At 63.3% G+C, this 21,021-nt stretch overlaps 1 protein-coding gene across 1 annotated transcript in view; it reads left to right on the top strand.

The window, feature by feature from the left end:
* The window catches only part of STXBP2 (syntaxin binding protein 2), a 45,113-nt gene extending 24,721 nt beyond the window's left edge, over nt 1-20,392 (top strand). The window contains exons 3-19 of the mRNA XM_067544636.1: nt 4,501-4,582; nt 5,195-5,271; nt 6,224-6,302; nt 7,115-7,218; nt 8,284-8,432; nt 8,987-9,071; nt 12,424-12,554; nt 12,648-12,755; nt 13,500-13,557; nt 14,084-14,149; nt 14,785-14,865; nt 15,191-15,329; nt 15,765-15,871; nt 16,386-16,475; nt 17,878-17,963; nt 18,315-18,472; nt 19,019-20,392. Of these exons, the coding sequence (XP_067400737.1) occupies nt 4,501-4,582; nt 5,195-5,271; nt 6,224-6,302; nt 7,115-7,218; nt 8,284-8,432; nt 8,987-9,071; nt 12,424-12,554; nt 12,648-12,755; nt 13,500-13,557; nt 14,084-14,149; nt 14,785-14,865; nt 15,191-15,329; nt 15,765-15,871; nt 16,386-16,475; nt 17,878-17,963; nt 18,315-18,472; nt 19,019-19,098 (1,680 nt within the window). The 3' untranslated portion in view covers nt 19,099-20,392. The remainder of the gene's footprint in view (nt 1-4,500; nt 4,583-5,194; nt 5,272-6,223; nt 6,303-7,114; nt 7,219-8,283; nt 8,433-8,986; nt 9,072-12,423; nt 12,555-12,647; nt 12,756-13,499; nt 13,558-14,083; nt 14,150-14,784; nt 14,866-15,190; nt 15,330-15,764; nt 15,872-16,385; nt 16,476-17,877; nt 17,964-18,314; nt 18,473-19,018) is intronic.
* The last annotated feature ends 629 nt before the right edge of the window (nt 20,393-21,021 follow it).

Here is a 21,021-nt window from a genome sequence, read left to right as displayed (position 1 = left end):
CAGTTCCTTGCTCTGTCTAGCCTTTCATCCTTCCTCAGCTGGGCTCGTATTCGCCTGCCTTCCCGCCACGCTGGACCAGATCACGGCCCATGGAGCCCGGTTTCTTCCCCCTGCCCCCCACCGGATCAGATCACAGCCCATTGAGCCCAGTATCTTCCCTCCCCCCACCTTGCACTGGATCAGACCTCTTGGCCCATCGAGCCCGGTATCTTGCCTTGAGCTGTGGCTCAGACCTGAGACTTCCGGCAGGGCCATAGGGGAGAGGATCAGTTACTTTCCGACCCCTGAAGCCAGGCCCGGCTGCAGGAGAATGGATTCTCCTTAGCTTACAAAGCTAGCATCTCGGCGGGGTTCCCGAGGGCCCATGAAGCTGGTCTCTGCTGTGCTGGGCAGCGGGTAAAAGCTTGGGCCAGGATTCTCTCTTGTGTGGCATGCAGCTCAGGGGTGAGTAACGCAGAGCATGGCCCCGGGCGTCCCCCCACTTCCAGCGTTTCTGCTGGAATCCATCTGCCTTTGCACTTGCCACGGCCCTGCTGACTTGCCTGCCATGTTCATGCTGCAGGCAGGTCCTGCGGCTTGTTCCCCTCCCATCGGCCTGCTCTTGGCTCTGTTTGCTGCTGGGACTCTGCAAAGCAGGATTCCCCGTGATCCCCCCGATGCAGGAAACAATCCAGTGTGAGTGGTACCAGATACGCAGGTGCGCCCCCTCCCCCGAAATCACCCCAGAACACCAAGAGTTTGCACTCCACTTGTCCCCGGCTGCTGGATTAATGGCAGGGGACGTGCATGGCCCTACGGAGGGCCCCGATCTTCACTCTCTGGCGCTGAGCTCTGGGAAGCCTGGCTCCCATCTTCGCGAGCTGCTTGTCTTCAGTCTGCTCCTGGCGAGGCTCCCGCAAGCTCCGGCTGTCATGTCTGCTGCGATATTGCCAGATGCGCGTTCCCTGGCTGATGGGAGTTATCCTGCCTGAGTCAGCCAGGGCTGACGCCCCCGGCTCCATTTGTCCCCTTGCCCCAGAGCGCAGCGTGAACGCTGAGGGGGCTTGGAGGGGGAGAAGGGGAATCGAGGGGGCGCAGAACCCCAGAGATACCGTGGGCAAGGCGAGAAGGCAGACAGGCTGTTCAGGGGTGGAGAAGGACAGGGAGGGAGTTTGCCGGGCCTGGAAGGGGAGAATCAGGGGTTCAAACATTCACGAGTGTCCATGACTGAGGGGGGCCCGTCTCCCATCCTGGAACTTTTGACCCAGACCCACAGAGCCAACATGGCTGGGGTGGGAGACGGAGGAGGTGGGGAGCATGGGGTGAAGGAGGAGCAGGAGAGCACCAGGCATGGCAGCAGCGTGCGATTTGGGCAGGCAGGTTACTGAGCCCACTGTCGGGGGCCGTGGAGCGCTGGGCTCATTGTGGCATGGCAGAGGTAGCACCGGACTAGCTTGCCCAGAGGATCTGGTGCAGCGGGATGTGGAGTTGCCGGGCTGATGGCCTCCAGGGTTTCCCTAGGGCATAGTTTCTCAACCTGTGGCACGCGTACCCCTGGGGGCATACGAGACACTGGCAGGAGGCACGCAGCAGAAAACCCAGTGAAGGGAAGCCAGGTGGCTGCCACCGACTTCTGGGGAAGCCAGGTGGCAGCCGCCCGCTTCCCGCCCGGTCCCAGCTCCCAGGTGGGAGCCCAGAGGCAGCCTCCTACGCCCTGCGAGCTGGGCTCACAGCTGGGTGGCTGCCACCTGTGCCCCAGCTCTGAGCCGAGAGACAGCCTACCATGTCCTGGGTTAAAGATGGGCAGCAGCTGCCTGCTGCCTGCCCACGTCCCCGGGTCCCAGCCTGCACAGAAGCCTCCTCTGCCCCAGCTCAGAGCAGGTGGCAGTCGCCCACCTCCTGGGCTGGCAGCCAGACGGCACCAACTGCAACTGCAACTTGCCCAGGTGGTGCCTCCCATCCCTCGCTCCAAGTCTGGTGCCCAGAAAGCCAGGCAAAGAGCCCAGCGGCTTGCCCAGTCCTGGAACCAGGCTGTACCAGCAGACTTACTTGTCAATTTCACTGCTCTAGTTGAACAGTGAAATTAACAACTATGACAGCCCCAGATTTTACCAATATAAAAATGTTAAGAGGGGCCCACCCAGTGTGATTTGCCCCAGGCCTGCACTCCCCTAGGAACAGCCATGGGGAGCGCTGCTATTCACTCTGGTGGGCTGCTACTGCCTGCTCAGACCTCACAAGTTCCCACCTGTGTGAGAAGATCACCACGTGACCCCGCCAGCAGGCCATAGTGACTGGCTGGCATTGATCTTTGTTCCTATATGGAGAATGGGGAGAAGGAAGGAGGGGAGAAACAGCAGGGGGTTTTGTGATCTGCCACAGAGCACTGCACAACTCAGAACTCTCCTGCTGTATGAGAAATGCAGCCATCCAGCGGTAAAGGGGGAAAAGATTGTATTTCTCAGAGTGGAAAGTTGAGTGTTGGGTACTTATTAAAATTTTCAGAACTTAGGGGTACTTGCTATTTTAAACGGTTGAGAAACCGTGAGCTAGGGGAACACAGAGACTCCTCTCCCAGCTCCCCTCGCCTCATTCCGTTTCTCCATGCCCTGATCCTGGTTCTGGCTAAGTGCGGGAGAGGGGGTATCTGGATTAGAGCATGGGACTGGGAGCCAGGACTCCTGGGTCTGGGAAAGGAGCAGAGTCTGACAGGTTAGGGTGGAGGGGGCTGAGAGTCAGGACTCCTGGGTTCCATTCCTGCTTCTTTCACTGACTCACCGTGTCACCTGGGGGTAGAGGAGGCTGATCTCCAGTCTGAGGATGGAACCATTCTGAATGGCCGGCTGTCCCAGCCTCGTCTCGTGCATCTTGTACCAGTCACTCTGCTCGGAGCTGCTCTACCTGTTGCTTTTCATGTAGTCCTTGACGTGTCCCACACACCACAGGGCAAAGGCGCAGCTTTTTAGCAGTAGGACTCTCCTGTCTGAAACCTGGTGTGTCCTGCAGCTGTTATACACAGCAGCTGCACTCCACCACAGAGGTGGCTGCCTTTTGCTTGAGTGAGTCATCCTTGGATACATGGGACCCTCAGGGAGGGACGATTCTCGGGAATTGAGTGGCTCTCGACTCAGTCGCCTGCCTGTGGTAGCAAGTTCTCACACAGGGTGGATAAAAATCAGTGATTTTTTAAAAAATTTAAATCCGACTTCTTTCGTTAAATTAGGCTTATTTTTAAAATGAAAAATTTATTTAAATTAAACTTGAAGTTACGACAACGTGTGTTGAGGCCTAAATTTACTATCATCTGTTAAAATCATTTAAACGAAATGGGAAAAGATATAAGCAGGGTATGTTTGCTGCTGAAGTTTTAAAGCGACACATCACAGAATTCGTGGAAATCGATGGCCCAGCAGCTAGAACCAGTGTTTGTTGAAGTGTTAAACCAGCGCTCACCTTTGCAGGTGCAGAGGGACTATTTCCTTCATTTCAATTTATTCAGTTACTTCAGAGCAATGATCGGTTCATTCCGGTAAGAAACTGACTGGGAGTTGACGACAAAGCAGGAAAGTTTGTTTTCCTCTTCCATTCTGTGTGTAAAAGCTCAGTGAGAGAGTATGAGATCTACTAATTCTAAAGTCCTGGAAGACACAGTTATAAGAAATAATCAGTTCAATTAACTAATTACAAGTCATTTCCTTCGTTTATCACATCAGCTGGTTTTAAATGCAAAATGTGTTTTGATAAGAAAAAAAATGTATCCGACACGTTTAAGGTAGTTTTATTCAACTAATAAAAAACACTTTTAAAATGCTGGTTTTCAGCATTTTTAATTTAATTTAATTCCACTTTCCATCCCAAACGAGCTTGATGCAAATCACAAGTAAAATGAGAAGAATCCAGTCAATAAGAAACGTATCGTTCACCATTTTCTAGCATCATAAAAAATGTAACAATTAAAAATCTGCATAAAGGCAAGTTAAGCGAGAAACTTGTGTAACTAAATGTGTGTAGACACGACACATCCTCCTGGTTAGCAAAAGGAAGTAGCAAGCGTAATGTCAAGTCTGTATTTAGTTGCAGATCAATGTGTTTGCTTGGATACCAGCCAGTGAGCATTCATCTTTCTTTAGGAAAATATCTAAAAATTACAAAAGCAAGACATGATTAAAGCTGATGGTCTAAATCTAGGTTTTCTCTTGCTGATTTAAATAGCAGTTTAAACCCGTGATGAAATCAGCCCGCTCTGGGCTAGCCGGATCAGAGATCTCATGGGCCACGGAGTCTCTGTGTGTTCCCCACGCACGTGCTGACTCTCCCGATTGCGTTCCCCAGCGCTGCCCTCCGTGCCGGCTTCATGACGGCCCTGCCGCTCAGCTGTGGAATGGCTGGGCCGGGAGCAGTCGGCTGTTAGCATACGCTCTGCTCCTTTGGCTGTGCTGTGGGTGATGAGGGCGGGCAGCCGGGCTCAGGGCAGGGACTCCAGCTCATTCAAAGCAGCACACTCCCCTCTCGCTGCCCCAGGTGCTGATCATGGACCACCCCAGCATGCGCATCCTCTCCTCCTGCTGCAAGATGTCGGACATCCTGGCCGAAGGCATCACGAGTGAGTGCCAGTGCATAGCATCCCTCTCTCCCGTCTGCCCCTCCCCTGCCCCCAGGCCTTCCCCCCACCCCCATTCTTGGGGGGCCGATCCTGCAGCTGGATGCCCCTCACAGTCAGGGAGCTGAGTTGTCTAAACTCATGTTTGCTCCTAGTTTCCTCGTTTGTAGCCCCCAGCTGCCCTCCGTGCTATTGGTACCTTCCCAGCCACGTCTGGATCCTCTTCGCTGCTTGTCTCAGACTCCAGCAAACTCATCAGTGCTCCACGGACGCGAGGCTCCCATGCCGAGGGCAGGGCCTGGCCGGGGTTTGCCCAGAGGTGGATAGCAGGGCGTGCTGGCTTCCTGCTCCAGGGTCAGGGAGTCTTGGGGTTAAAGGGCTAAGAGCTGAGCCAGCGCTCTAGCAGGGTGCCCCCAGCACGGTACAGAGGACCTCTTCCCCCCCCCCGCATGGCCAGGAACTGCTGCCAGCTAATGTCGCTGTGCCGCTCGGGTCCTGTCCCCCCACCCCCATTTTGGGACCTGCCATCCCAGCAGAGAGCAAGTGCGGGCAGGTGACTAGGACACATGGGCATGCTGCTGGCCTGACCCTGGCCTGCTGTGGGCTCTCTCCTAGTCGTGGAAGATATTAACAAGCGCCGGGAACCAATCCCCAGCCTGGAGGCCATCTACCTGCTGAGCCCTGTCGAGAAGGTAGGAGCCGCGGGCGGGCGGAGCGACCGGATGGGGGGGAGAAACCCAGTGGCAGCTACCAGCCTAGTGCTGCCGGGGCCTAGATCCTGGGGGGTGCAGAGCGCAGCGTGGGGGCGGGAAGGGGCTCTCCAAGAGGCTGCTCCTCCGGTGCCCGGCTGCTTGTGCTTTGCCCCACGAGGCTCATGCTGTCCTCAGACCGCTCCGCAAAGCAGCCCAGTCAGGGTTGGAAGGGGGAGAATGGGGGGGTGCAGGAGGCCGGGGAGAGGCGACCTCAGCTGAAACCCAGAGCAGGGGAGGAGGCGAATGGAAAGGGACTGCGGGGGGGGCAGGGTGAAGCTCAGCGCCTGCAGGGGCTGCCGGCAGAGGAGGCGCTTTAGGAGCCGGAGCCTGGGGATCGGGACCTGGTGACCGGGATCTCGTCGGTCAGAATGGGCAGTCACGGGGTCCAGACAGCTTCCGGACCCGCAGACTGCCCATCCGGTCCCTGCTTCTCCATCCTGCCTGGCCAGCTGGCGTGGCGAAGCTGCGGGTGCCCAGCACAGCACCCGGGCGGGGAGGGAGGAAGGAAGGGAGCTGCGGGCGCTGCCAGGGCCCTGACAGTGGCTGCCTGGGATTGCTGCTCCGCCGGCTGTTCCCTTGGCGCTGGTCAGAGCCGGGTTAGTGTGGCAGCGAGGCCCGTGCCAGGCCGGGCGCAGACCCTTGTGTGCCAGCGAGAGATGTGTGTGAGCCTGAGGCTGTCCCTGGCCTATGGGCACATGCCCATCTGCAGGCGGGGAGGGAGCCCAGAGGCAGGGGCTGAAATCCAGCCCCTTCTCGATGGCGTCATGCTGGGCCCTGTGTCCCCTGGGGCTGGGCTCCCTGCGGCCCCGGCGTGGTGCTGGGCCCCTCGGGTGGCCGGGTGAGGCCGGTGGGGGAGCAGCCGGTGCTGACGACCCCCTCGTCCCCTCTGCAGTCAGTGCAGGCGCTGATCAATGATTTCCGGGGCACCCCCACCTTCACCTACAAGGCGGCTCACATCTTCTTCATCGACAGTGAGTATCGGGGGGGGGGGGATCCTGGGACCCTGGGCAGAGGCACGCTGGAGCCTTGGGGTGGAGTCCCCCCCGTCCCCCTCGCCTGCAGGCCAGGGTGCAGTACCCAGCTTTACGCTCCACCCTCCTGCGGGAAGATGTAGCTCCCCCCCGACCCCACCCCACCCCACCCCACCTGCGGCCCCAGCAGGCTTGACCAATCTCCGAAGGCCCCTCCTATCCCTCCTCCCACCCCCCTCCCACAGGCCTGCCTCCAGCCAGCGGGGCTCACAGCTACCTGCCAAGGGCACCCAGAGGGGCTGCCTGGGACTACCATTCCCAGCATGCATTGTTCCATGCGTCCCAACTGGGGTGGGTGAGGAGAACCCTGCTGAAGTTCCCCCAGTGTGTCAGGGTCACGCCTGCTCCCCCCCCCCACCCGCCCCCGTTATACCGGCAGGGGGAGTCCAAGCCCCGCCCCACTCGGATGGACCCCAGCCCCCGTTCCACCTTGTGCATCGTCCCCAGCGTTGGGCACTCGGGTCAGCGGGGGGCACTGAGGGCAGGTGTGAGCCGGGGCTGCAGCTCATACCCCCCCCCCTTGCTGCCGATGCTGCGGAAGGCAAGAACCAGGCGTGACTCTGGTTTGGGGGGCTGGGTTCATCGGGGACGCCTGCGTGGCCTTGCTGGCTTGCACAGGTTCACCCCGGGCGTGCAGCACTAGTGCCCCTGCTGTGCCCGTCCCGGCCCCGTCCGTGGGGGCTGGCGCCGTGCTGCGGGGGGGTGCGTGGATCCCACGCCTGCCACTCCCACCCGGTGCCATTTCCCTGCAGCCTGTCCTGAGTCGCTGTTCAATGAGCTGGGCAAGTCCCGGATCACCAAGGCCATCAAGACCCTCAAGGAGATCAACGTAGCCTTCCTGCCCTACGAGAGCCAGGTGAGGGGCGGCCGGGCTTGGGGGGCAGAGGGTGATGTGACATCCCAGCCAGCCTCACCCTCGGCAATCCACAGTGGGGTGGGGGGCACCTTTCACTTCTGGGGCCTGGGTTTTGAAGCCAGCACAGGGTGGCACAGGCCAGCCGTGGCTGCCTGCACCCCGAGACGTGGAATTGCTGGCCGGCCCCGGGTGGGGATGGTAGATGTAGGAGGAAGGCTCAGACCCTCTGGGCCCTGCCTCCACCAGCTCCTACTGATGGTTTATTCCAGCCCACAAGTCAGCCCGAGGCTCCACACACCCGGCCTCTGCACAGCAGCCCCTTCCCCTCCCTGTGTCGTCAGTCGATTTCCCCCATCACGCCCCTGTGGGGCAGAGCTATATCGTCAGCCCCATTGTACTGATAGGGAAACTGAGGCACAGAGAGACACGAGCCTGCTCTACACACAGGAGCTTTGCCAGCATAGCTATGTCGGTTACAGGGACATGAAAATAAAATCCCCCCTAGAAATCCCCCCTGGAACTGACACGGCTGTGCTGGCAAAGTCATCCTTTCTCTGCTGTAGTTGATTTCATCTGGGGCATCGGGGCCAGCTGTGCCCTTTGGCTGGCGTAAGCGGTGTCTCGTCGGGAGGGTTGGCTGACTCCTGTCCAGCTGCACCAGCCAACCCCACTATTCCACTGGCCTCCAGGCGCGTTTGCCCCCATGGCAGACGTGTGTTGATGCCGGGTTTACCTGCAGCTATGCTGGGGCTTTCGCCAGTCGAGAAACATGGCCAAAAAATCCTCCCCTCTGACCTGACACTGCTTCACCTGCCAGCTGCCCCAGCAGTCTGCCGCCCAGCCAGGAGCTCGGCCCAGCGTGCCCAGGCACCACGGTGCATGGATCTCTGGCCCGTCTCCCTCTGCCACGCCAGGAGTGGCAGGTCCAGGGGGTGAGGGCTGCTTTGCACTGCCATGGCGCACAGAGCACTGGAGGTGATGAAAACCAGCTCGCTTGGGTATAGGGGGAACGCGAGGGGCCAGGGTCTGATCTCTGCCCCACCCCCCATCTCTGCCCCCCCCCAGGTGTACTCCCTGGACGCGCCACACACCTTCCACAACCTCTTCAGCCCCTACCGCTCCCTGGACAAGAACAAGCAGATGGACATTCTGGCCGAGCAGATTGCCACCTTGTGTGATACCCTGAAAGAGTACCCGGCCATCCGCTACAGGAAGTGAGTGTGCCCGGGGGTGGGGGAGGGTACCCGGCCATCCACGACAGGAAGTGAGTGTGCCCAGGTGTGGGGGAGGGTATCTGGCCATCCGCTACAGGAAGTGTGTGCACCCTGGTGTGTGTGGGGGAGGGTACCCGGCCATCCGCTACCGGAAGTGAGTGTGCCCGGGGGTGGGGGGGTGGCGGGCGTGGGTACCCGGCCGGCTGCTACAGGAAGTGAGTGTGCCCGGGGGTGTGTGGGGCGGGTACCTGGCCATCCGCTACAGGAAGTGAGTGTGCCCAGGATGTGGGCAGGAGGGTACCCGGCCACCCGCTACAGGAAGTGGCGTCCGGTGCCCGGAGGGGTGGGGTACCCGGTTCTTTGGTACAGGAAGTGAGTGTGCCACCGAGGGGTTGGGGAAGGGCACGTGGCCATGTCCTACAGGAAGTGCGTGTGCCCCAGGGGAGGAAGGCGAAGGGCACCCAGCCCTCCGCTACAGGGCGGTGTGCCCGGAGGGGGTAGCTCTGCCCGTGGGAGGAGCTGGTTCTAACCTGCCGGGTTTGTCTTTGCTGCAGGGGCCATGAAGATAACTTCCACCTGGCCCACGCCGTGCTGGCCAAGCTCAACGCGTTCAAGGCAGACAACCCCAGCATGGGCGAGGTGAGCGAGCCGGGCATGGGCCGTGGGGCGGTGCTGGTCACACCCTCGCCAGGGCCAGAACCATGTGAGAAATGGGAGGAGGAGTGATCTAGAATCCGCTTGGAGATCTAGGTGGGGGGATCTAGAACCCGGGCAGAGATCCCGGGGAGAGGTGGGTTGGGGATCTAGAACCCGGGCAGAGCGCCCGGGGAGAGGTGGGTTGGGGATCTAGAACCCGGGCAGAGATCCTGAGTGGTTGGCAGAACACAAGCGTGTTTTTTTTTTTTTTTTTTAAACTAGCATTCCCCGCGTAACCGGACAAGAGACCCCCAGCCCTTCTCTAGCGCTTTCCGTGGGTAGAAAGTGTTCTACAAAGGCCGGTATCACCCCCTCTGTGCAGATGGGGAAACTGAGGCACCCACTAGACCCCACTGCCTCCGATTCCCTCCTGACCAAAGACCCCCAGCTTGCACGGCCCTCTCGTGCCACAGCCAGCTGGGGCTGTTGTTAAGTCCCTCTTTGGAAAGCGATTCATTGCAATGCACATTTCCACTGCAGGGCCCCCCCCCCCCCCCGTATCTGATGCCCTGGGTGGTCTTGGGCAAGTCATGTCCCCCTCTTGTGCCTCAGTTTCCCCATCTGTAAAATGGGGTTAATGATACTGGCCTCCTCTGTAAAGAAAGAGCACTTTGAGATCCACTGATTGGTCCCCCCACGGGCAGGGGGCTGCCTCTGGCCCAGCTGGCTGCCACGGCCCAGACCTTTTGTAACTACCAGCTGGCAATTATTTCAGCTGGCAGCGCGTGCCTGCCTCCAGAGGGGAGCCTGGCACACACCTGGCTGCCCAAACCCTCTATGCAGGGAAGGGATTTACACGGTGCTTGTTCACAGCCAGAGCTATTGCTCAGGACAGCAGAGCTGGCTGCAGCCCCCCTCTGATGCGCGCTAATCGCACTGAACCGGGGCCACTCAGATCAGGGCCAAGGAGCCGGGTTGGCAGGAGCTGAGAGCAGCGTAGGGAGGACACGGTCCTTCTGCTCTGTGCATACCCGGATGCTGCTGCTTCCCCCCCAGCGATAGGCTCCCTTTCCTCCCTAGGCTCTTGCCAAGTCTCCCTCTCACAGGGGTAAGTGCTATCCCCCCACGCAGGGGAAACTGAGGCATGGGGCAGCGTGTCAGGAGTTGGTGGCAGAGGCAGGAATAGGACCCAGGGGTCCTGACTGCTCAGCCCCCTTTAGTCGAATCTATACAGCACACCCACCGGAGGGCCACGAGTGCGGACTCAAGCCCCCCGCTGTCTGTGCAACACTGGCTGCACACAGGACAGGTCCGTGCAGCACCAGCCTGGCTGGCCAGCCCAGGTATGCCCCCACCTTGCAGGTGCAGGGGTTGTTGGCACAGGCTAACCACCGCCTTGCTCTGGGCAGGGTGGCATGGCCCAGTGGTTACTCCAGCCACTAGCTGCACTAGGGTATCCCCCCAGTAGAGCCAAACTGGGGCAAAGGCGTGAGCCTGGCCATAGGGAACCTGCCCAGGCAGGGTAGGGCTGGAGAAAGAGGATGGCCCAGGGGGTTGGGCACTAGCTGGGGAGTTGGGAGCCCTGGATGCAAGTCCCTGCTCTGCCACAGACTGCCTGGGTGACCTTGGGTGAGCCTCTCTGGGCCTCAGTCTCCCTCTGCAATGGGGTGACAGCTCTGCCCAGCCCCACGTGCGGGGGAGGGGGCAGGATGCAGCAATGATCAGGTGCCCTGATGCTGCGGTGATGGGGGCCGGATACTCACCGAAGGTAGGTGCTCTGCCTTCAGCCTCAGCCCATTTCCCCCAGAGGCTTTGGAGACCTCGTTTCCCAGGCAGGGCAAGGCCTCGTGCTGCTGGGAGGGTGGCGGCTGCTCCCGAGGGTGGCTGCAAATCAGGCCACGCAGGGAGGTGGGAAAGTTTTGGCCAGTTTGGCGAAGCGTCAGGTGCTGCATGTCCCTGGCTGCCTGCACCACCTAGCGAATGGCAGGCGCGGCCCCTTGCAGCGATGCTCCTGGGGGGGGGGTTCGGTTCCACTGGATCTTCGGCAAGGGGGGCACAGGGCTGGTCCCATGCTGCCCAAGGAGGCCCATGAATGCTGATCAGGCAAGGAACGGGGCAGAGCCAGCCCCCCACATGATGTGGGGCAGGGATGCTGACCATTTGAATGGTCTCCATCTAGCTGGAGGCTGGGGACCACCCAGGCTGAGAGATGGGAGCTAATCCCAGATCCCGGCTCAGGCTGCCTGGCGGGGAATGGGGCCGATGCCCCAGCTAGTGGCATAACAACCTATGGCCCCCTTCTGGGACCTTGTATCAAAGGGTCTCTGGGCCTGACGTTGGTTAATGAAGCCCCATCTCTCCCCCGATTCCCCCTCCAGGAGACCAGGTCTGTATTGTTGCCCCCATGTTACAGGTGGGGAAACTGAGGCAAAGATAGAGGATGGGAACTTGCCAGGCAGCGGGAACAGAACCCAGGAGTCCTGATTGCAAAGCACGCTCTGCCCTGTGAGCATCTCTAGCACCCCGGGGAGAGTGGCAGGGTGCATGGCCAGCGTGACGCTCCCAACCCTCCCAAGGCCTTTGCATGGTGCTGGGAGCTCTGCGCCAGGTGGCTGCAGGAGGCCTTTGCATGGTGCTGGCCCTAGGAGGGCCGTGCCCAGCAAACGACCAGCCTCAGCGGGGTGATTGGCATTGCATGGAAATGCCCCGAAGGGCGGCCCTGTGGGTCACCGGCTCCAGGGGCTCGCCTTTTTCGGGGGCATGTGCCAAGTGCTGTGCCATGCACCTAGCGCGGTAACAGCTCCCCGAGGGGGGGGGAGGGCCGTTTCCTCCTGACCCCAGCGGGGGAGCAGCTGATGCCCTGAAGCCTGAGCTCACAGAGCCTTTGTCACTGTTATACCAGCCCGTGTCCTGGCCGGAGCTGTTAGGGGACTGGCCGGGATGCAGGAGACCCAGGTTCTAGTCCTGCTTCTGCCACCTGCCGGCCGTGCCCCTTGGGCAAACCACTGCTCTTCTCCGAGGCTCGGTTCCCCCCGCCAGCCCCGCCCTCCTTTGGGGCCCCCACCGCCTGCGCTGGGAGGCTCACGCAGTCCAGGGTGAATATGGCGCATAGACAGACTGGGGCCTTCGGGCGTAGGGCCCCCTTCGCAGCACGTGGGGCAGGGAGCGATTCGGGGGGTGGGGAGCTGACTTGTAAGGGGCACGCTCCTGTGGGTGGAGGGGCACTAGCCGAGTGCATGCTGGGGGGCCAGGGACACTCCCCATGTCTCTGGGGCAGACACCCCCCCTGCAGGAGTCCCCTGTGCTGCCCCCCGGAGCAGGGGGGGTGTGACGCGTCTCTCTGCTTCGCCCCCAGGGCCCCGACAAAGGCCGCTCGCAGCTGCTGATCGTGGACCGGAGCCACGACCTGGTGTCCCCGCTGCTGCACGAACTCACCTTCCAGGCCATGGCCTACGACCTGCTCAGCATCGAGAACGACACCTACAAGTAGGGCCCTGCCGCGGGTGGGGGGGGGATCTGAGCCGGGCATGCTCGGGGGAGGGGCGCCACGGTCTGACCCCCGCCTCCCCTCCCCCGCAGGTACGAGACGACGGGCATCAGCGACTCGCGGGAGAAGGTGGCGCTGCTGGACGAGGACGACGACCTCTGGGTGCAGCTGCGCCACATGCACATCGCGGACGTCTCCAAGTGAGCGTGCTTGGCCCCGCCCCCTGGGACATGCCCCGCCCCTGGCATCGGACACGCCCCTCTTCTCCCCACCCACTGCAGCGCTGGGACCTCCTCTGCCCTCTTAGCCCTGTCCCTCTCCTGCTCAGGGCTGGGATACCCCCCTCAGACACACCCCCACCCCCATTGGAAACCGCCCCCCACCCCCTGCTAGGACTCTCCTGCCCCCTTGGACATGCCCCTCCCACCCAGTGCTGGGGCCCTTCCCCCATCCCTCAGTCGTGCCCTTCTGCCCCCTGGATGTTCCTCTGAGTGCTGAGACCCTCCCCCCCCCGGCCCTGCCCCTCTACCTCCAAGGATTCCCTCCCCCACCCCCCAAATGTGGCGGCTCCCAGGGCCTTGCCTTGCAGGGGGGTCCGAGCGCTCCCTGCCGCTGTCCAGTCTCCTCTCACGGATCCCTGTACCCTGTACCCTGTCCTCCCCGTGCACCCGGCTGCCCCCTCGCCTGCCTTCTGCTGGGCCTGCCGCTGCCCCCAGACCTCCCCAGCATGGCTAGGGGTTACTGGGGAAGAGGCAGCCCTGCTGCTCCCCCTCCCCCTCCCCCCGCCCCCAGAGGCTCTCCTGTCAAGAGCGCTGGTGCCTGTGATGGGGGGGCTCCATCCCCTGTAGCAGCGGGACAGGACGCCCCCCTCCACCCGTCTCCAGGGCAGTGCCCCTGTTGCCCTGCGGGGGGAGCTGTAGGCCTGACTCCTCTCCCCACGGCAGGAAGGTGACAGAGCTGCTGCGAACCTTCTGCGAGAGCAAGAGGCTGACCACGGACAAGGTGCATGGGGGGGAGGGTGCCTGCAATTGGGGAATCCAGCCTGGAGTGAAGGGGGGGCCATCCCACTGCCCCTGATGGGGAGGGCAGGCCGTGCAGCCCCCAACAGAGCGCTGGAGCGCGCCGCGGTGGGGGAGGGCGGAGGCCTGTGGGGCGGGGTCAAGCAGCAGGATCGGGTGCGTGGGAACAGCTGCCCGCGGGCAGCAGGGAGCCAACGCTGGCGCCAAGGTGGGAGGAGATCTAACTGAGCCGGGCATCTCCGTGGTGCGGGGCCCCTTCACCCTGACCCCGGCTCATTCCAGTTCCTGGTCGATGCCAGCTGGCGATGCCCACGCCAGGTCGACACAGGGCCCGTGCCACCCCAGAATGCGACTCGCGTGATCCGCCCTGGCACGCGTGGCGGGGCTGCTGTGGCTGCCCTGCAGGGGTGGCCGTTGTCAGCCCTTCTGGTCTGGGGCTCTGCCTGAGCCAGCGGCTCCCTGCGCGTGGAGGGGCCGGGCTCTCACCGCCGCGTCCCTCCTCCCTCCAGGCCAACGTCAAGGACCTGTCTCAGATTCTGAAGAAGATGCCCCAGTACCAGAAAGAGCTGAACAAGGTAATGGGGCCGGGGCTGTTAGTGGGCAGTGATGGGGGCAGGGCATTGAGTGCCCGGAGCTGCCAGACTAGCCCCCGCGACGGCAGCCCTGGCTAAGGTCCTCCCCTTGCCGCTGCAGCCTTCAGGAGGGGGCGTCTGGGGGCGTGTGGCTGCCAGGAGGGGAGCTCCACCCTGACCCGTGGACAGGGCACAGGGGAGCCTCCCTGCTCATCCCAGCTGGCAGGGTGCCAGGCGGAGCACCCCTGCCATCTTCCCGCTCTGCCCGGGGCGATGGAGTCGAGTGCCGAGCGCCGAACCAGCCCACAGGAGCCATTCCCGGTGCCACTGAGCCATGGGCCAACAGAAAGCTCCTGGCCCCTGGCACAGGTACACCGGCACCTGCTGGCCTCCAACCCCCAGCCGCATTGTAACTGACAGAGCAGCCCCTGACTGGTTTGGAAGCTGCTTTCTCCTCCTGATCCTTCCCTCCAGCTGCCCCGCTCTACCCCAGAGGTGGCTGCATATCCGTGCTGGGCAAAGCGATCCCTGTACACTCAGCTTGTATAGCCAAGCGGGCGGGGAGTGCGGGTGCTCCGGGCCAGCTGGTGATTTGGGGCCGCAGTAACCTCCCCTTGCGCTCCGGTCTCTCCCCACAGTACTCCACGCACCTGAACCTGGCTGAGAACTGCATGCGGCACTTCAAAGGGACAGTGGAGAAGCTGTGCAGCGTGGAGCAGGTGGGTCAGAGCCTGGCTGGGGGCAGGGGGGAAGCAGGGCCTGGCTCATGGACTCAGCCGGGAGAGAGGGGTCCCAGACCCACAGGCTCTCAGCAGCCAGGCCCAGCCCCCCTTTTCCCCCGCAGCACCAGGGGGACATGGGGCTTCGGTTACTCCCTGGAGGCTTCGCTCGCCCCAGGGGATGGGCTGTTTCCAGGGGGCGCTGACCCCGGGGAGGGGTCCCTGGCACCAGGGGCTTGGCAAGCTGTGGGTTTGGGGGACCGTCGCTTCTCCCAGGGGCGGTAGGGCCTGACCTAGGCCTTGTGTGGGTGCCTGCCCCCCCCAGGACCTGGCCATGGGGACGGATGTCGACGGGGAGAAGATCAAGGACCCCATGAAGATCATTGTGCCCGTCCTGCTGGACCCCAGCGTGCAGGCCTACGACAAGATCCGCATCATCCTGCTCTACATCTTCCTGAAGAACGGTAACGCCGCAGCCTGGGGGCAGCGCTGGGTGCCTGCTGCTGGGGAGTGGGGGGGGGACCTGCTGCTGGGGCCAAGGGGGTGGTAGCCCTGTTTAAACAGATGAGCATGCCCACCCAGCCAGCCATGCAGGGCGCATCCGGGCCGGCCGCTGGCTGTACTGCCTGCCTTCCCCTTGCCCGCCTCAGGATGCCACGAGCCAGCCCATGCGCTGTGTATGCGTGTCCGTCCGTCCATCCCTCCCAGCCCTGGGGTGTGGGGGCGTATTGTGGAAGGGGGTCCCAGGGCTGCTGATCCCTGCAGAAAGGGTGCGGGGCGGGGGGATGTCTCCCATGGGTGCTGGTCGTGGGCATGTCCCTGGGGCCGCTGTCCCAGCATGGGGTGTACCTCCCGTGCGCGTCCCGTGGGTGCTGGCGCTGACTCTCTCCCCACTGCAGGCGTGGGCGAGGAGAACCTCACCAAGCTGATCCAGCACGCCAACATCCAGCAGCAGAGCAACATCATCCGCAACATGCAGTTCCTGGGCACGTCGCTCACGCCCGGGGTAAGGGGCTGGGGCCAGGGGCTCGTGGGGCCTCCACGTCCCACACAGCTGGAGAGGGGAGCCCATGCCCGGGGGCAGATCTGTGCTGCAGAGGGGAGCCCAGGCCATCCTGGGGGTGCCCCTATGGCGGTGACCTACTCCTCTACCCCATAGATTGGGGTCACTGTCCTGGGGTCACGCCCGCTGCGTATGGGGGTGACCCCGCCAGTTACTCCCCATGTGGGGGTGATATCTTCTGCCAGGGGCCAGGGGTTGGAGCTGGTGACCACTGCAGGGGGTGCCCTCGGCTGTCTGTTTGGGGGGAAATGGGGGGCAGCTGCTCTGTTCTCCCATCAGTCTCTCTCTCCTCCGCTCTCTCTGTTTGCTCAGCGATCCACTCTCTTCTTTTCTCTGCCTCTCCCCCGCCCGCCCGGCTGGAGCGACTCAGGTAGGCCGCGCTCTCCCCGTCTGCCCCCATTCCTGCCCCACGCCCCGGCCCCGCTGCCCCTCACCCCCTCTACCTTCCTCCCCCCAGAGCGGGCAGCTGAGACCCGAGAGGAAGGCGCGGCTGGAGTCCACCTACCAGCTCTCCCGATGGACCCCCGTGCTCAAGGATGTCATGGAGGTACCACTGCTTCCTGGCCTGGGGGGTGGGGGTCGCACCTGGCAGGCTGGGCCCACGGGTGAGGGGTTGGTTTGGGGTCTGCCACGTGAGGGGTTCAGAAAAAGTCCCCTTGTGCCAGCCGTCCTCAGAGGTCTTAAATCATAGATATAAGTGCAGAGGAACTGTCTTGCCCAGGGCTGACATGCAGCCACCTCTGGGGTGAGTTACATAAGGATCTCTCGCCTGGGGCTGAAGGATGGATTCCTCCTGAGATGGGATACAGCAGCTGGTAACAGCCACATGGTGGCGCTGCCCCAGAGTTTAGGGTGGGGGTGGCCAGCGTGTGGGGCTGGAACAGCAGGGGATTCAGGCGGCAGAACGTTGTCGCTGGCACTGGGGTGCCAGGGTCCTTGGCCTAGCCGCCAGTAACCAGCAGCTCTTCGATGCTCGTCTGACAGGTGAAATCCTGCAACTCAGCACCCCACAGCGCCGCAGTGGGGCTAGCACTGACTGCCAGGGGAGAGCGCCCCCTGCTGAGCCCCTAGCACCACATGGGGGTTGTGGAGAGCCCTTTACTGACCCACTAGCATCCCCCAGCTGCTTTTCCTTAGAGGTCTCCCATCCAAGCCCTGCCTGGACCCCACCCTGCTTAGCCAGTCACGTCTGGTGTTCTCTCCTCCTCCCCACCCCTGCTGGGGGCTGAGCCCCCCATTGCCTTGCCCAGTGGGGCACTCCTCAAGGACTGCCTTCACTCTCCCATCTTAGATCCTCCAGGCTGAGAATTAATTCCCTCCCACCCAATAGCAGACAATGGGGGGCTTCCAGGCCCTGGCTCCAGTGCTGTGATGGTGCCTGCGGTGGGATTTCGGGGCTGGCGTTTGCCGTAGCCTCAATCCAGAGCTTAATCCAATCAGGGGCGCCCTCCCCTCCGCTCTGCGCTGCTCTGTGCCAGCCGGCTGGGCAGGCCTGGCTGCAGAAGGCTTTACGCTTCCCCTGTGCGAGTCACCGCGGCGGATTAATGTAAAAGCCCGAATTATGTGGCATTAGGGACGTATCATCTCCTGGTCCCCCCGCACGGCCAGGGCGCACTCACAGCAAGAGCCTGGATCTGCCACAGCGGGGAGGGGGGGGAGGGGCACTGAGAGCCGCCCCCTGGGTGCGGGGCCCAGGAGGCCTCTTCCCTCCCCATAACGGTGCGGGGGGGATATTCCCAGCTGGGCACTGAGCAGGTGAAGGGGGGTTGTGAGGGGAGGAGGGGGGTGTCACTGGGGGTCAGCACACTCTTTGTCAGCTCCCTGTCCCCCCCCTGGAAAGGGGGCCCAGGGCTGCCCCCCCAACCCTGCCCGGGGGCTGTCAATCATTCAGTGCAGAGACTTGGGATCCTGCCACTCAGCCCTTGCTGACTCCCTCTCTTCCCCCCCAGGATGCCATTGATGACAAACTGGACAAGAAGCTGTGGCCCTTCGTGTCGGACCCGGTCCCTGCTGCCAGCTCCCAGGCAGCTGTCAGGTAAGGGCCAGCCTGGCTGGGCTGGGGGGCAGAGCCCTGACACCCCCCCCCCCGAGGGGGCAGGAGCCTCAAGGAGCAGGGCAGCCTGGAGCCCTGGGCCCCCTCCTGACACCCCCCCCCTGCCCAGACAGCCCCACAGCACACCAGGGCCACCACCCCAGCCTCGGCAGGTGCCCCCTGCCCTACCTCCTATGGCCAGCTTTGGTTCTCCTGTGCCACTCTCTTGGGCAGGGCCTGCCCCCAACCTCCTCTAGGCCCTGCCCCACCCAGGGCAGGCTGCGCCCACTCCTCCGTCGGCATTTCCCCAGCGAGTCCCTCGTATGCACACGGCCCCCTCCCCTCTCCCTGCAGCGCCCGCTTCGGGCACTGGCACAAGAACAAGCCGGTGGCTGAGTACCGGACGGGACCGCGCCTCATCATCTACGTGCAGGGCGGGGTCTCCATGTCCGAGATGCGCTGCGCCTACGACGTGACCCGGGCCACCGAGGGCAAGTGGGAGGTGCTGATTGGTGAGTGCAGGGAGCCTGGGGGGGACATGCCCAGATCAGGGACAGGGCAGCCCCTAGAACCGCCCGCCCAGTGCACACTGGGCACCCGGCTGCCCTCCCTCCTCATTGCCCCCAAGGGCCTGGGATCAGGAGATGGATTTGCCCTGAATCTAGCCTCTGGGCTGGGCTCTGCCCCCCTGATCTCCTGGCCTGTGGCTCCCCAGGCCCCTCCCTGCCCAGGGACCATGGGGTGTCCCCATCAGACACCCCAATAACACCCATAGGGATGTGGCTTATTGGAGGATCCCCCTGCACACCCCCCTGAGATCCAGGGGTGAGGAACGCCCTCGGCAGGTGGGGTGGGGCAGGGCAGGGGGTGGATTCTTGCCTGCCCAGGTAGGGTACTGCAGCATAGGGGCGCTGTGCCAGGCGGTGGGGGACCTGGCCGGGAGAAGGGGGCAGGAGACAGCCCCTCACCCTCTGCAGTAGCGCTCCAGATGCAAGGATGGGGGGTGACGATGCCCACCCCACTGCACCCACCTCTGCCAACCACCTCTCTCCCCCCAGGTTCCACTCACATCCTGACCCCCAAGCGTTTCCTGGATGACGTCCAAGCCCTGGACCAGCCGGCCCCCTTGGAGGCCTAGAAGCAGCCACCTCCCCCAGAGACTGTCGCCCCCCCAGCTCGCTGCCCTCCAGCTCTGCCTGCTCGTCTCAATAAGCCACTTTCCCTCCTTACTGGTGGCATCAGTGTCAGTTCTTTGAGGACAAGGGGGTTGGCCAGAGCTCCTCCCCCCACAGGTACCCCCTGCTCTGGGGGCTGGGGCCAGGCCAGGCTCCCTCCCTCTGGTCCAGTGTCTTAGGCCTGCTGCCCCCCTGTGCCCCGTGGCCGCCCTGCCCGGGGGGAGCATGGGCAGAGTCAGTCTCCTTTATCTACCAGGCTCAATCATTCCTATCGCCCCTGCCTGGGAGCCAAAGCAGAGCCACCCCCAGCCCAGCTCTCACCCTCTGCCAGCGCTGGGGGGTGCAGGGGCTGCCACCAGCATCTGCCTGTGGGGAGGGCTGTCTGTCCAGTCTGCAAAGGGTTAAAGAGAAATGCCCCTTCTGCCCCCTTCCCCGCCTTGGGGCGCTGGCGCAGCCCCAGCCCCCCGCATCCCCTCCCGGCACAGCCTGGCCTCTCGGCCCCATCCTCCTGGCGGGGATCTCTGCTCCGGCGTGGGGGGGCAGCATGGGAGCTGCTGCCCCATGGCAGTCGCTTGGCCTGTCACCTGGGCAGGGGCCACCCGTGAGCCCTTCAGGGCTGGTAGGTGGGTGTGGGGCCAGGGCAGCCTCAGGCCAGAGCCGGGCGGCACCTAGGCCCCTGCGGGACGTGGCTGGGCTCCCTGCCCCCCTACCCAAAGGTGCCTGGGTCAGATGCCCATTGCCCCATGGCAAACACCTCCCCAGTGCCTTTCCCTGGGCACCAGGGCCCCTCCCGGCCACCTGAGCCCCAGCTCTGGGGGCGTACCCAGCTCCAGCCCCCTTGGGCTCGGGCTGATCCTACCCAGCTCCCCCTCCCCTGTAGGGCGTGGGAGCCATGGCTGCAGTGCCCTCCCAGCTCCCCTCGCCCCCCAGCGGGGCAAGGGCTGGTAGAAGTGACCCCATGCCGGGGGGGGGGGGTGAATAGGACAATGTCTGTGTGTATTTTCCCTGCTCTGAGGCACCCGGCCCCTCCCCCCCCTCTTGTCACACACATGGGGCTGGCGCTGCCCCCCTGACTGCTGCCCTCCTGGGATTGTGCCCTGGGGTCGGGGCATGTGGCTGAGAGCCTGGGCTGCAGGGAGTGGGAGATCCCCCCAGCCCCTTGTCCCGCTCTGCGGCCCGGGGGTCAGGCCCCACTACAGGGCCCAGGCATCCTGGCTCCGAGCTGGCCTGGCCAGCAGAGCCTGGGGGCAGCTCCCAGAGGGTGGCTGTGGGGTACGGGGCGGGGGGGTGGTTATGACAGGGCTGCTCCTTTCACTGTGGGAGCAGGGCCCGGCCCCCCGGTGCAGAGCAGGGCAGGGCAGACTCACCCAGCCGTGCCCGGCACCCACACAGTTCCCCCGGGTCCTGCTGCTGCCCCTTGCTCTGCTGCTCTGGTCTGTGTGTCAGAGGGGCTGGGGTCCCCCAGCCAGCTACAGGGTCCTGATCAAGTGCGGGGATGGGGCCCAGAGCTGCCCCACTGCCCGCACAGAGAATGCCCGCCTGTCATCAGCGGCCCTCCTCCCACCCGCCGGAGCCAGTGAGAGACTGCAGGGCCCTGGCCAGGGACTGCCCCAGCTGTGGGGGAGCGGGGCCCAGAGCAGTGGTGCCTGGGACGGGGGATCCTCGCCATCGATCACGGGGAGAGGTTGGGTCTCACCTTTTGGTGTCTAGCTTCTTAACCTCCTCGCCTGCCATGGCTCATCCCTGCCCATCCTGCCCTCGCTGAGCCTGTCCCCTGCTCCCGCGGTGCTCAGGGGCCGCTCAGCCAGCCACCCGTGTCCGTGGACACCGCAAGGGGGGCGGGAGGCTCCAGGCCTAGGAGCTGTGCTGTGCCAAGGACCAAACCC

The sequence above is a fragment of the Emydura macquarii genome, unplaced genomic scaffold (genome assembly GCF_026122565.2).
Source record: "Emydura macquarii macquarii isolate MOO-44397 ecotype Brisbane River unplaced genomic scaffold, CSIRO-AGI_Emac_v2 contig_1002, whole genome shotgun sequence".
In the NCBI taxonomy this organism is placed as follows: domain Eukaryota; kingdom Metazoa; phylum Chordata; order Testudines; family Chelidae; genus Emydura; species Emydura macquarii.
The sequence above is the reverse complement of the archived record's forward strand: the minus strand, read 5'-3'. Positions and strand labels throughout refer to the sequence as shown.